Source organism: Vanacampus margaritifer, chromosome 4 (genome assembly GCF_051991255.1).
Source record: "Vanacampus margaritifer isolate UIUO_Vmar chromosome 4, RoL_Vmar_1.0, whole genome shotgun sequence".
NCBI classification, from domain to species: Eukaryota; Metazoa; Chordata; class Actinopteri; order Syngnathiformes; family Syngnathidae; genus Vanacampus; species Vanacampus margaritifer.
In genome coordinates this window covers 27096645-27112622 of record NC_135435.1, presented here as the reverse complement: position 1 = coordinate 27112622, position 15978 = coordinate 27096645, and the positions used below count along the sequence as shown (strand labels likewise).

The 15978-nt window shown below is 39.5% G+C and overlaps 1 protein-coding gene across 2 annotated transcripts in view; it reads right to left on the bottom strand.

Annotated features, from left to right (window-relative positions):
- The window catches only part of gpc5a (glypican 5a), a 102368-nt gene that overhangs the window by 39915 nt on the left and 46475 nt on the right, over nucleotides 1-15978 (bottom strand). For both annotated transcript variants that reach the window (XM_077562676.1, XM_077562677.1), the window contains one exon: nucleotides 7027-7147. In XM_077562676.1, coding sequence (XP_077418802.1) covers nucleotides 7027-7147 — 121 coding nt within the window. The remainder of the gene's footprint in view (nucleotides 1-7026; nucleotides 7148-15978) is intronic.

Sequence of the window (15978 nt, the reverse complement as noted above, 5' to 3'; positions counted from 1 at the left end):
AAAATCGGAATTGAATCGAATTGTGAGACATTCAAAGATTCCCACCCCTAGTATACACTAGGCACGCCACATCCTGCCATTTCTAAACAGCAGAGAGGCCGAGAGGGGGGGGGGGGTGTTGCACAATGACCATATTTGCTTGTCAGAGGAGAAAAGTGTCAGGATGACGGTCGGCTCCCAGGACACGCACCATCATTTTGCATTTTCTTCATCCCAGCAGGCAATGCTGACAGGGTGTTTATTAGGACCGTGTGCAGTGTGGGGGCATGAAGAGTATGACAAGATGCCAATGTACACGGAAGGTGTAAAACTTCATAGTCATCGCTGTATAATGGAGGAATGATCAAGTATGTATTGATAAATCCTTGAAAAAGCCAAACAAAAGTCTACTTTGGGAAAAAAAAGGCATAAAAAGTGTCCTTTGTACTTAATTCGGTGAAAAATGTAATCATTTTGCCAATAATGTCATTAAAAGTCCCGATTGATATTCTATTTTTACCAATAATACATTACCTTATTAGATTATTGGGGATTTCATACATTTTTAGGTGGGTCATTTTTTTTTTGTTATCAAAACTGATCATATAAAACTTGACAAATTCAGTTCTCGCGTTTTGAGAATCTATAAAGAGCAAAATTGGAATGTTAAAATTTTGGTGTGTTTCAATCCCCAATGTGTATTTATAATTTTTTTTATTTTTACTTTTGTCTGATTTAAATGGAGTGTTGTAATTATTTGACAGAGTTGCAGAGAGTTAATCAAAGTAAGCTCCGCCCACTTCCATTATTGTGTACATGTTTGATCAGGTCAAGTGAAAATGATATTACATTTTCTGGAGATTATTACATTATAGGGTGTAAAAAAAAGTCAAATGAAGTCATGAAACGTGCAATAAATACGCCTTCAAAACGTGAAAATATTAAAACTGTTTCAATCGGAGATTTATAGCGCCCGTTGCTGTCAGATATTGTAATTTTGTAGACCACAACAAATAAAGTGTGAATGCATTCTCAGTGTTAATCTTTGTCGGGAAGGGGGAGGAGACATGAATAATTCACAAGAAAAACTGCTGGTCAACCACCACATCAATGACTGGTGAATAATTCAGAGGCAGAGTGGGTGAGAAGCTGCCTGGCCCTGATTATGATTGAGAGACACGGGGACGGGACCTGCTTATAGATTCTTGATGGCTTTCACCACATCAAGAAGTGAGGACAGCCGGGGAGGAGACCAGCGTACAAATAATTCATCAGAAAGAGCTGCTGATGAGCAAAGATGATGAAATCCAGAGTTTGCGCCAACACATTGCATGATGAATTTGTCAATAACCGCATTCCTATTTGGTGCGTCGCGGCTCGGTCCGATTGTTTCAGCGCCGGAATAGTAATGATAGATTTCCATTTCAGTTTAGGCAAAGTGGCGACCTTTTTTTCTGCTCGACAGTTCGTCAAGGTCACAGGCAAAAATAAAGAGTAAAAGACACATGATTCTTATTTTGATTTAAAAGGTAATCGAATTTTATTATTTCCCACCATCCATAATTCAAAGTTTATTTGCATTTCTCTCTGCGAACGCAAACAGACAACCTGCCATTTATGCACCAATACACATGTTCCTTATTTTAATAAGGTCCAAAATAAAGTGATTTACGCACACCATTTTACTATATGGTGCAAACTTGTTCATGTGCACAACTGAATGAGAATGTGCACCGGTACATGTAATTGATGTTTTCGCCGGCCATAAACCGGGCTGCCGTTAACCTGCACAAACTTGGCTTTTTATATCTCCTCCGGCTACCAACGATAAATTGACATTTCATTCGATGGCGTCGGCATTTTACAACAAAAAAGCTCAGTATATGATCTGCACCTTATTTTGAAGCCCCGGTTCATCTTGAGCTCTTTTCAACTCAGATTAAACTCACTTGCCTCACCTTTTGTTTATTTACATACAGTATAGAAGAGCGGAGGTCGACGTGATCGGGGTTAAACGGCGAAATTAAATAACAGCTGACTCTCGTCGGCGGCTAATGAGATGCCGAGATGCTCTTTGCAAGTCAAGTATCAAAAAGATAATATTGACGGCATGACTCGAGTACTGTGAACGGTAAGAAAGCAATCATTTCATATTAAGGCTAGTCAATATTTTTTTTATTTTTTTTTTAAGTAAAATACTGTACAAACCCTAAAAGAGGAATATTTATTAAAAAAAAATTTATTTGATTGCAGCAACAGTGAAAACAAAACTGCAGTGTCCGTAAAAGTATCGCAAATGTCAACATGTGTCATCTTTATCGCCATCTAGTGGTGAACTATTAATTCATTCACTAAAAAAAAAAAAAAAACCTATTGATGTCAATAATTTATAAAAAAATATATATAATATAAAGAATTTTTTAACCTAATTCTGGTTACTTAATTCTGTCTGTTAGCGAGAGCCACTACATCGTGATAACTTACATTGATGTTTCTGCATTTGGCAATTTATTATTATATTATATTATTAGTATGGGATTTTTTTTTTAATGGACTTTAGGTGAACTGATGAATACACACACGCACGCACGCACATGCACATGCTCACCCACATACAAAAATATATACATATATATATATATGTATATATATTTAAAAAAAAGAAAGAAAAAAAAACTTCTTTTTTTTTAAAGGAGAGCAATGATGATGTCAAATCGAATGAACAATACTGAGCTCTCCTGGAAAAGAAAAAAAAAAAAAAAAAGAAAATAAAATAAAAAATATGTTCTGTCACATCAACGTACATTTTGTTATAAAATCCTAGGTCGAGTAATCACTAATTATATTACATAGATGATGTCGGTCCTAACAGGCAGGAGACTGACATGTTTCGCCGCCATCTTGCTGCTATGGCTAGCTAAGGACAATTTCGCGAACGTAGTTAGCCCTGGCGATGCCCACGATTCGGACTCCCGTCGCTTATCACCTTCTGCTTTGCTCTCACAAGCTTTTACTGACTTTTTTTTTTCTATCTTTCTAGCCCTCTCCCGCTAGCCACCCTTGTTAGCCACTCCCGCTAGCCGCTCTTGTTAGCTGCTCCGGCTAAATCCAGTTCACACCAGCTGCCAAGTTGCCGAGATGCTCGTTCGCTCACGCAAAATTAGTGGTAGGCTTGCGAAGTTCGGTCTCCGAGTCACCGTAGCGCGCGGATTTTGAAATGCACGCGCTTTGGCTGCATTCGATTACATAGCGGCATCTAGTGGTGAACTTGTACACCGTCCCTTTAAGTGTATGCGACTCTGAATGTAGTTGTTTAAAAAGAAGATTATTAGTGACCTTTTGCTGTCAAACCCAACTTCAACCTTTCTGTAATTTATGTTTCTCTGTCAGAGGTTTTTGAATGATAGCTGCGCTATCAGTAATTGTTTTTGCTGAAACCACACCGTCGACTGCAACAGTAGCAGAATTAGAGGGGGGGGGGGGGGATTGGGAGAAAACATCCACGTAGAGTTTTTTGTTCTCAAACCTTGACAACATCAGTCGTGATGTGTTCAGAAAAAGTAATAAATATAAATATGAAATCCCTCTCCTGCATGCTTAAGACGTTTCCCTCCTCCAATACACCTGATTGAAATGATCAGCTCATCAGCAGGCTCTAACAATCTTGATCATTCGATTCAAGTGTGTTGGAGGAGGGAAACATCTAAAGCATGCAGGAGAGGGACTTCATATTTATATTTATTACCTTTTCTGAACAGATCACAACTGATGTCAAGGTTTGAGAATAAAAAACTATACGTGGGTGTTTTCTCCTCCCCCCCCCCTCCCCCCTCCCCCTAATTCTGCTACTGCTGCAGGTGACTGTGTGGGTTCAGCAAAACAATTACTGATAGCTCCGCCTCGAGGACCTGAGTTGGTGACCCCTGACATACAGTGCATGTCATTTTCTTCTTTCTCCAGAGTGAGAGTCATGTGAAAAGATTCATTGCATTTGAATTGACGTTGCTTTCTTTGAAAACGGAATCATGTGGGAACTTGTTAGCGATATTTTCTGAGAGACAAGTGACACTTGGGTACAGTATTTGTTATGCAGCTCATTACTCTGCAAACCAGATATAAGTCTGCCTATTTATGTGCGACGTAGATGAACATGAGATTCTAGTGCAGCAGTAACAGTAAATTATAATTCTGCTCTAGTTTGATTTGAGAAACTCTCCTTTCAGCCTTTGTCTTGTTTTTTTTTTTTTTAACTACAAAACCATAACATCAGATGAATATGCTGTATATGTTCCCAACCCCCTTTTGGGTGGTGTCTGCCATCTTGATTCTGGGACCTCCAGTCTATATTTGGTACAGATGTTCCGGTACACTATTCCATGCCTTCCCCCCGCCAGCATTTTTACACCCTGCTGTGATTGAGGTCGGTCAAGCCACAAGCGATGATAATTTAATATTGAAGACAAAATATCCTTTTCATGCACAAACTAGAGTAAAAAAGTCATTTGCACTTTGACATCAATCAAAATAAATTGTTGGCTGAAACAATTTCAGTGCGTTTATTTTTTCTTGTATGTGTCTGAATTTTCAGGAAATGCCATTCAGAATTTCTCTGCTTTGTCTCCTAATGCCTTTTCAAATTGGAAATCATCATCACAGCTGCAGTCTCCTGGCATATTAAGCACAAGCTGGTTGGAGGGTGAACGAATGCATATTCTTCAGTCCATTATTTTTCATTTGCTAGTTTTCACCATTTTCACCATTTTACCACAAAAAAAATAAAAAAAATAAAAAATATATATATATACGCTCTCTAGAATACAAACAAAATAAAATGCAACGGGAAGCCATTCACTGAATGCCAGTCAATCTGATCTCGACCTCTGAAAGGATTATGATATCGATTTATCTGTTGGGACAATCCGCAGATGGTGCAAATGAGTAAGGTAAGAGGGGTCAAGGGTGGCAGAATGAGGTCAGGAGAGATGACCTGGCCCTCGCACTGTCACTTAGGAAACGAAAGAAACTCAGACGTACGCGCGTGAAGCTGCTCATGCGGCAGCAAAATTGCGCACAGATTGCTGCGGCAGATGTTGTTGAAGCTAACAGAAGGAAAAGCGCTGTTAAGTGCCGTAATGCCGCCGTTGTAACGCACAAACAGAACAGGGGAAGCAATGAAAGCAAGATGTGTGAAGGTAATGCTAATCAAAATGGATACTGATCCATTTTTATGGTTGCGTTTAGGGTCATGGCCAAAGTCAAGAAAAAGAACGCATAAATATTACACGCGATCATTTGAGATTAGAAATAGTATTGACATTTTTTTTTCTCCAGGAGAAAATAAAAAAATAAAAAAATAGTATTGACAAAGATCCGGTCGGCAGATATTATGCATTTTTGTGCAAATGTCATATTCTGACAATCTTGTTGCCGGTTCGTAGCATATACTGTCATTTTTTTCAATTCGCTTTTCCAGCCTTCTCTTTGGGCTGCGTTGCTCAGTGGTAGAGTGGTCATCTCCCAACTCGGAGGTTGTGGGTTCAATCCTCATCCCTGGCCACTTTGAATGTCTTAATTAAATAAGTGGAAAAGCACTAGACAAGTGAAATTCAATTTTTGGTGCATATGTCCCCAGGGTACATGATTTTTTTTTGTGTGTAATTGCACATCCACTACAGTAGGTGGCAGTGGCGCTCTTCTTTTTTTCTTCTTCTTCTTTTTCTTGCATTTTATTTTTTTTATCTATTTATTGAATTGCTCTTGCCGAGCTGTGTGTTGTAAAATAATGTAAATAAGAGCGGCAAAATAAATGTATTTTTTCAAAATCAAAAATCTTTTTTTTTTTCAGGAGAGCTCAGTATTGTTCATTCGGTAATTTTACCGATTTGACATGTCATCATCATTGCTCTTTTTTTTTCTTTTTTTATTTATTTTTTTTAGGTGTGAGAGCCAAAATTAACTTTTTATTGCTTTATTTTTATTTTTTTTTATTTTTTTCTGGAGAGCTCAGTATTGTTCATTTGGTAATTTTACCGATTTGACATGTCATCATCATTGCTCTCTTTTTTTTTATTTTTCTCTTTTTTTTTTTAGGTGTGAGAGCCAAAATGAACTTTTTATTGCTTTATTTTTATTTTTTTTATTTTTTTTCTGGATAGCTCAGTATTGTTCATTTGGCAATTTTACCGATTTGACATGTCATCATCATTGCTCTTTTTTTTCTTTTTCATTTATTATTCATTACTATTATTATTTTTTGGATGTGGGTGAGTATGTGTGTGAGTGTGTATACATTAGGTCACCTAAAACCTATTAAAAAATCCCATACCGTTCACCTAATCCGAACACAGTTGTTGCTTTCTAGTTAACGACCAATAACCGACCTTTCAATTAAACCTGATACTAGATTTGCCAAAAATCTGTTCTGTTATTTTATTTAGGTATTTCCCAGAGGTGGTGAAGGAAGGACTAACAAACCAGGTGAACAACCCAGAGGTGAACTTGGACATCACCAGACCAGACACATTAATTCGGCAACAAATAATGGCACTGGCCTTTTTTTTTTTTTGTATGTGGGTGAGAATGTGTATGTGCGTGTGTGCGTTCGTGTGAGTGTGTGTGTATTCATTAGTTCACCTAAAACCTATTAAAAAATCCCATACCATTCACCTAAACCGAACACTTCCAGCCAGAGTCGTGAGGCCGTCAGGAGACCCGAGGAAGGACCAAAGAAAAGAAAGGAAAGTGAAATCCAGCACCGACCAGGCAGTGGCGCTGTTACTGTCAAAGAGTGTGAAAGGAGTATAAGCTTCACAGAGGCGCACGTACAGCAATTTTATAGTAGGAAAATGATCCTATTTTTAGTCATGATGGGGGGGGGGGGGTGGGGCACAGATAGCTGAGAGGATTCAGAAATGACGCAGAATTAGCACCATTTCTTCTCAACTTTCGTTCATCACTTCCTTTTGATTTTTTTTATCAGTCGTACGTTATAATACCAAAACTTCAAAGCAAAAAAAACACCAACACACATCAAGTGACGAATCCCACCTGATTGATATGCTTCAGCTTGTCTATGATTTGATGGATCGCCGAGTCGGCCGTTTTCACTTTGACCTCGGGGTTGGCCGCTTGAGCCTTGACGCCGCTCCCCACCACGCGCAGAGTGTAGCTGTGAACACAAGAAAACGTTGACGTGACAGTCTGACAACATAAATGAAGCCGACCCTCTTTTGGGTATCAATATTAAAAGTCTTTCATAATCAGAAAGGCGCGCACACAAGCGATGATGTCATCCAATTGCCGTTACATCCTGGGGCTGAACGGGGATTTGCACTGTGAAAGAATCATGACTCACGTGCCTCAGCACACGCACGATGCGTTTCGCTGCTATTCCGTAGCTGTCGCGTTCCATACGGGGTTGAGCTCCTCTTTTTTTTTTTTCTGTAGAGCTCAATATTGTTCATTCGGTAATTTCACCGGGTTGAGCTCCTCTTTAGGATCACACTTGAATGTAAATCCGTTCAACCGCAGTACAGTGAGTACGCCTCACTTGCCGTTTCTATAGGCCACATTAATGCTTATTTGAAAGCAGTTCAATGCTGTTATTACTTGGTAATAAGACTTCAGTTCACCCCCCCCCAAGGTCTCGGTCTCTTTCCAGCTGAGATAACTAGAACATTGGTAGCTGGCGCAATCGACACGCATCTCACGCTGACATGTATAATAAAACACAATGAATAGATCAAGGGAGAGCTGTTGTGTATACAGGTCTGATGAAACACAAAAGCAGCAAAGACAAAAAAATCTGTGGCGAGTTGGTAGTCGCTAACAAACGAGAGTGATTTGAAGCCAGTTGGGGTCAAGAGAAGACTACATGAATAAATAAAGCGCAGGAAGCAAGGTGTCTGATTTATTTAAAAGAAAATATGGCTGGTAGAATTCAAATTCTGTCATAATGTCTGGGTTGTATGGATGTATTTTTGATGTTCCTTTCTAACTCGCTGGCCGGACGGCTTTCAGAAGGAAGAGTTTGTTTTAACAAATGCATCTGGGAAGGAGCTGAGAAAAACTGTTTGATGTTGACTGACACACTCCTTAAAATGAGGCATAGATGCATTACATATACATTAGCATAACGGCATAACATATGGCTAATTCTTAACTCTTTGACTGCCAAAAACGTTATATAACGTTTAGTAAAATCATATGGAGGAGTGCCAAAGACGTTAAAAGACGTTTATTTCAAAACAGAGGTGAAACTAACCATTTTCTATTGTTGATTACTGAAAAACGGAATAAGGTAGAAACAAACTTTTTTTTCTGATGAAAGATGAGAGTCCAATCTTTCATTTGGTAGTATGTGTCTTTCCATAGTCCAAAGAAATAATTTTCTGTGGACCTTGAAAGATCAGTCAAAAATGCTTAAATCGGCTGGCACCCACGGCAGCCCTTTTTTGAAAACATCTGGCAGTCAAAGAGTTAATGCTTAACGCCATATTTTTGTTACCTCGAAAATAAAATCCAAATGGTAACACTCCAATCACATGGTGTTGATTTATTTCTTTTTTTTTTTTCCAGGAGAACTCAGTATTGTTCATTCGATTTGACATCATCATTGCTCTCCTTTTTTAAAAAAAATAATAATAATACATTTAAAAAAAATAAATAAAAATGTTTTTGTGTTGATTTATTTCAAATACATTGCTGTGGTGTAAAAAGGAAAAAATCATACACTGTAAAAAAAAAATTTAATCTTGAAAGATTGTTTATCTGTTACAGAGGCTACGCACAAAGATATTTACGGCATTAACACTTTTGGTGGCGCTGTGTGTGGTGTGCTCTGATAATCCGACACAAAATAACCACGCACACAAAGATTCTGTCCACCAACCGAAACCCGAGGCAGAAATCTCACGATTACAAGTAGTGATGAGAAAATGAAGCTTCATGAAGCACTTTTAAATGGCACTCTAGGGTTTAAAGATGCGGTGGAAATGTGATCGGTTTCCATTGCATTAGCCTTCATTTTTGCACCAAGGGCACCATCTATCCATCCATCCATTTTCTTGGCCGCTTTTCCTCACAAGGGTCGCGGGGGGTGCTGGAGCCTATCCCAGCTGGCTTCGGGCAGTAGGCGGGGTACACCCTGAACTGGTTGCCAGCCAATCGCAGGGCACACAGAGACAAACAACCACACTCACAATCACACCTAGGGACAATTTGGAGTGTTCAATTAACCTGCCATGCATGTCTTTGGAATGTGGGAGGAAACCGGAGTACCCGGTGAAAACCCACGCAAGCACGGGGAGAACATGCAAACTCCACCCAGGAAGGCCGAAGCCCGGACTCGATCTCACGTCCTCTGCACTGGGAGGCGGACGTGCTAACCAGTCAGCCACCGTGCTGCCCTGGGCACCATCTAGGGGAGTAAAAATATATTGCAAGTGCTTCGTGAAGCTTCATTTTCACATCACTAATTACAAGATCTCTCAAAAAGAAAAGAAAAGACACTCGTGTTTGCCGAGTGTTTCTAAAAAGGACTGAAGGCGGAAATGTTGAAAAATGGCAAAATCGTCAAGAAAAGACTTGCTTTGGAAAATACTTCTTGACATCCAATGAACCCCCTTTTATATTTTAAAAAATTCTTTTTTATAATGATTTGGCTGTTTTTGACCCGATTTTGTCCCTTCCCGACCAAAGACATCAAGTGCCAAACACAATACACTATACAATTATCCTTCTGTCTGAGATGTGTTGAGAGTGAATTTCCCCCCCAGTAATAGGGTCCGAAATAGATCAAGGTGTGTAGGAAAAGCCAACAATTCTCCAGTCATTGGACTGTAACGTGAATCTCGTACACCTTTTTGACAAGGGGGACTGCAGGGTCTGTTCCAACAATAAGGGTATCACAATCCTTTCTGTATGACTGGTGTCAGACTTTGGTCAACAGTAAGTTCGATTAGTTTCCAGAGAGGGTTTGACTCTGCCAAGGTTGTCTTCAGTCACCAATTTTGGACAGAATTTCTAGGCCCAGCAAGGACAATTAGGCAGGGTCCATTTTGATGACCTCAGTATTACATCTCTGCTTTACTTTTTTTTTTTTTTCCTGGAGAGCTCAGTATTGTTCATTCGGTAATTTTACCGATTTGACATGTCATCATCATTGATCTCTCTCTTTTTTATATATTTTTTTATTTTATTTTTTATTTTATTTTATTTATTTATTTTTTTATTTTTTTATTTATTTTTTTTTTAATTTTTATTTTGTATGTGGGTGAGTATGTGTACGTGCGTGCGTGCGTATTCATTAGTTCACCTAAAACCTATTTTAAAAAAATCCCATACCGTTCACCTAAACCGAACACTTCCAGCCAGAGTCGTGAGGCCGTCAGGAGAACCGAGGAAGGACCAAAGAAAAGAAAGGAGAGTGAAAGTGATGATAAGATACTGTTGGTTTCATGAAGCGGTTGGGATGAGAATCATGGCACTCAATTGGAAAACATTGGAGCACCTTCTCCAGGTCGGAGATGAGATCCTGCCCCCAAGAGGAAGATTTCACGTATGTAAGGATCCTTGTTCACGAGTGACAGAAGAATGGAGCAAGAGATGAACAATAATGTGGAGTCTTTATCAGTCTGTCTTGGTGAAGATACCCCTTGAAGAGCTGGACAAAGTGGCTGGGGAGAGGTAACGTATGAAACCCAACCCTAGATGAGCGGAAGAAGATGGATGGCTGGATGTCTTTTTTTTTTGTCTAAAATATGACCTGACATTTCCCGATTAACCCGCCCGACAGAATTTGTTTAATCACTGAACACAACTGCTTGTGCAAAAACCCTGATAAGTAACTCTTATTAGGTCAGAGTTCACAGTCTTTTAATAAAAAAATAATAATAATAAAAAAAAGCAATTTCCAAGGTTGTTAATCTCGTATGTTGCTGCCAGTTGTCCGAAAATATAATCCTATGCAACAAAGTCACCTTTTTTAACCTTGATTACAGTTTATCTATTTAGTGGGCCGTGATGCAACCCAGAAGCTGGAGGGAGGAAACGTTTATTTTGATGATGGTTTTTACACTACGAAAGGAGCCGACACTTTAGTATATTCAATATGCAAAAAGTGCATGCATGCACACACTAGCACATGGAGTGCTGAGCAAATTTATTGGACCACTTTTCCATAAAGACGGAGATGGCATCATGAAGTGCTTTAATGTGGATTGTTTCTTTTTTTTATAGAAAAGCTTAAGCAGGGCCGCTACTCCGCGTTGAGAGGAACCAGTTGAGGTGGCTCGGGCATCTGGTTCGGCTGCCTCCTGGACGCCTCCCTGGAGAGGTGTTCCGGGAATGTCCCACCGGCGGGCGGCCCCCGGGGACGACCCAGGACACGCATGGAGAGACTACGTCTCTTGGCTGGCCTGGGAACGCCTTGGGATCCCGTCGGAGGAGCTGGCTGAAGTGGCTGGGGGAGAGGGACGTCTGGGCTTTCTTGCTAAAGCTGCTGCCCTGCGACCCGACCCCGGATAAGCGGTGGATGATGGATGGACTTTTCCATAAAGACGGAGATGGCATCATGAAGTGCTTTAATGTGGATTGTTTCTTTTTTTTATAGAAAAGCTTAAGCAGGGCCGCTACTCCGCGTTGAGAGGAACCAGTTGAGGTGGCTCGGGCATCTGGTTCGGATGCCTCCTGGACGCCTCCCTGGAGAGGTGTTCCGGGCATGTCCCACCGGCGGGCGGCCCCCGGGGACGACCCAGGACACGCTGGAGAGACTACGTCTCTCGGCTGGCCTGGGAACGCCTTGGGATCCCGTCGGAGGAGCTGGCTGAAGTGGCTGGGGGAGAGGGACGTCTGGGCTTTCTTGCTAAAGCTGCTGCCCTGCGACCCGACTCCGGATAAGCGGTGGATGATGGATGGACTTTTCGAGAAAGACGGAGATGGCATCATGAAGTGCTTTAATGTGGATTATTTCTTTTTTTAAAGAAAAGCTCTAAAAAAAAATCTTTCTTTCTTTTTGGGTAATTTTATTTTTAATACACAGTTTGTTAGTGAAACAGATGGTTTCGGATTCCATTGTAGTCTTTGTAAACAAAATCTCCAGAAATCAGACGATGACCAGCATTCCAGAACAAACACCATCTTCTTTAAAAGTGGATTTTTGAATAGCGATTACTTTTGCTGAATGAGTAAAGGCTAATAACGAATATCAATTAATTTTGAGTAATAAATTGTGATTCTATTGTACTCAATTATGATTAGTAATTGGTTGTAGAATGCAACCAGAAATGTTAGGTAAACCCAATAGCCAAAGTAAATAAGTATTTAATAAATACTGAATTAATGTAATATTTAACCAACATATATCACGATATAAAGTGGCTGCAAATTGTTACTCTACATTTATTGGGTAAAGTTTTCTTTTACAGTGCAAAGTACGTATGTTTAATTTGACTTGACTTTTTGGCCTTCCTAAACTGACTGACCAATATTTTAAATTGAACGTTGTCAGTTTGTTGTCAGCTAAAAAAACGTTTCTCTCCCTTTTAGGCATCCAAGCATTGATGGTGAAGCAGTCTACTGTTTCCAAACAGTCTACTACCTCTTGTTTTCTAATTTCCGGAGTGATGCCTCATCAAAATGTAATGGAGAGAGGACTTCCGTGACTCGGGAGATGGACGAGTTCTAAAATGCACAGTCTTCATGGATGGCTGAGTGAGAAACAAAGCAGGCCTGCGGTTAGCAGAGCAGAAGGTGATACCTGCCTTCCGCTTGTCACTGCCGAGACCCGCAGCACTTGAGCTCGGTCCCGAGCAGAGGCTGGTGGCAGGATAGTTCACTTCCATAGTGCAGAGGGAACGGAATTCTTCATGCACAACTGTCGAACGTGTGCACTTCAGTGTATAATATCAGCCATGGGGCCCAGTGTGAGAACAAGTTATCATTTCCTTATAACAGTTATAAGGAAATAACTAAAATGAAAACTAAAATCTTAAGTAAGATGTAATTTCTTAAATTTAACCAAAATGTGCTTATTTTGCTTTGACAAGTTATTTTGACTTCAAATGAGATTGGCAGACAAGATCAGTGTGCTTATTTTAAGATACTTATTACTTAATTATCTTATTATTATTATTAGCTTAAAACCACCATTTGCCACATTTTAAGATGACAACTAACCAACATCAAAGGCCCTGAACGCGGGTTTCATCAATTGAATTTCCTTATTTTAAGATTTTGCATAATCTAGTAAAAAAGATAAATTGAAAATTACAAGTATGAAAACAATCAGACAAAAAGTACTATATAGCTAAAGTGGTTTGTTTCGTTATATTTACTAAGCTAATTTTTCCTTGATCCAGTAACGGCTCAGTGGTCTCGTGGTAGAACCTCAGACTTGGAGGTTGTGGGTTCAATCCCTGGCTGGGTCATATCAAAGACAATAAAAACTGGATCTATTACCTCCCTGCTTGACACTCAGGTTAAGTTATCCATGCATTAAAAAAAATATTTATGTATTTTAAGAAAATAGTTCTATTTATTACAGCTTGAAAAAAAGTCAATATTAATTGTTTTTTTGTCTAAAAATACTATTTTCAAGACCGCTGTGGATGATATGGGCCTAGTATTATATTCTCATTTTTCAAAATCTTACAGGTAAAATGTTCTTGTTTCTGTTGGCACATAATTTTGCTTATCTGAAGTAATAATTGTATTACTATATATTTTTTCTTAATTTTTTTTCCTGTCCTTTTTGCAATGTGTGTTTCGTTTTGTTTTACATTAACAGCATTTCATGAAGTACCCCAACAAGGAATAACGACTTTTATAAATACAGCATCCTCCTATTTAATTTGGAGTGGCATGGCTCAGGTGATAGACTCCCAAAATGAAGATTGTTGATTTAATGCCGAGCCCTTCCTTGTGACCGTGTCAAAGTGTCTTTGAGCAAGATACTGAACCCCAAGTTGCTCCTAATGTGTCATCAATAGTTTGAATGAGGAGCCATTGTTAAAAGCTCTTTGAGTGCCTTAAAGGTAGAAAAGCGCTATACAAGTGAAAGGCCATTTGTGTGTTTGGACCGGCCTGTGAGGAAAGATGTGTCAATTTTGGTAAAAGCGCTCTTATTTTCTGTCCTCTCGGGGGAATCCTTATTAAGGCAAATCACTCGTGCATCACACCGAAAACAAGCCATAGTGGAGTACATCAATCAATTTATATTCTGCGGAGTAAAAAATGCTCTCGATATTTAAGCCATTCCACACGCATGTTGATTCTATTTATGCATGACTTGGAAATTAAATAAGGTTATTAACAGATAACGTTTTTAAAGTTACATGACTCGGAAAGGTTTGATCGTTTAATATGTATACCATATAAAGAACTGTGAAGCTTTAATGACAGCAGCGACAGCACAGATACAACAACACTCGCTGAATCTTCTGGCAAAGATTGATCCCATAACACCCCGACTGGCGTGTTTGTTCCAATTACACAAAAGCCCTAAGCCCAAAGCGCATCAACATGGAATTTTCCAGGCAGAGTTGTTTCAGTAAAATACTGGCGGGAATTAATAGGATCTGTGAAATGGTCAGCAGGTAATTGCGCTTTTGTGACAGGAATCTGTAATTACCGAGTTGTCAGAGCTCAGTCATATTGCTGGGATGGATTAATTACAGATAAACACTAACAAAGGTGGCTAAATGCAATATAGTATATGGCTGAGGCAAACTTGTTTTCTTTTTTTTTTTATTAGAACTTCAAAGCTGATGATATTTGAAAAAAAATTCCAAAACTAGCCATAAAGTGTCCAAAAAAGGAAGAAAAGTAGCAGAATATTAGTACAGACGCTCCCCAACTTACGAACGAGTTACGTTCCGAGCGATCGTTCGTAAGGTGAATTTGTTCGTAAGTTGCTTCAGTGCTATATTTTGTATTATAATTTATGTTTAACTCTTTGACTGCCAGACGTTTTCAGAAAAGGGATGCCGTGGGTGCCAGCCGATTTAAGCATTTTTGACTGATCTTTCAAGGTTCACAGAAAATTATGTGTTTGGACTATGGAAACACACCTAATACCAAATGAAAGATTGGACTCTCATCTTTCATCAGAAAAAAAAGTTTGTTTCTACCGTATTCCGTTTTTCAGTAATCAACAATAGAAAATGGTTAGTTTCATCTCTGTTTTGAAAAAAACATCTTTTAACGTCTTTGGCACTCCCTCCATAGGATTTTACTAAACGTTATTTAACGTTTTTGGCAGTCAAAGAGTTAAAGAGAATACGTACAGTACTGTACTACGTATGTTAGAGAGAGAGAGCGAGAGACACACACAGTATGTACATGTACGTAATTAGATAAATAAAATGAAGTTTAACTTACTTTTGGAAGATGTACTCGATGCTTAAGGATTTGATGGAGGAGGAGGAAGAGGAGGATTTTATATCATGAGAGGTTCTTCGTCGTCGCTGGAATGGGCTTCAAAAGTTACTTCCTCCTCCGTAACTTCAATGTAGGAAGAAGTTGAGGGTCGCGGAGATGAAGATGAGGGTTGATGAGTATCTTCCTTGGAGGATTTACTAGAAACTGGCCGAAAGAAGCGATCTAACGACGATTGCACAGTTTTCTTCTTTTCTCATCATAAATGATGCGGTAGCACTGTATGGCATCATTCAATTGATTTGCAACCTTTGTGCAACGTTCAATATTTGGGTCTTGCTGCTCGAAGAGTGCGATGGTTTTATCTATGAGCGACAGGCGTTTCTTCTTCTTCCTCCTCCTCGACACGTTGCTGAGCCTCCAATGCTGGGTGAGCTCTCACAGCGCCAAGCGTCGGTATTAGCGGCGGAAAGAAGCACTACAGTACTCGGAAAAAGGTGCGCAATACAAAATCTAACTTACAGCATCTCTTTCCGAACATTTTTTGACATGCGCGCAGACATGTTCGTATGTACCGTTGTTCGTAACTCGAATGTTCGTAAGTAGGGGAGCGTCTGTATGTCT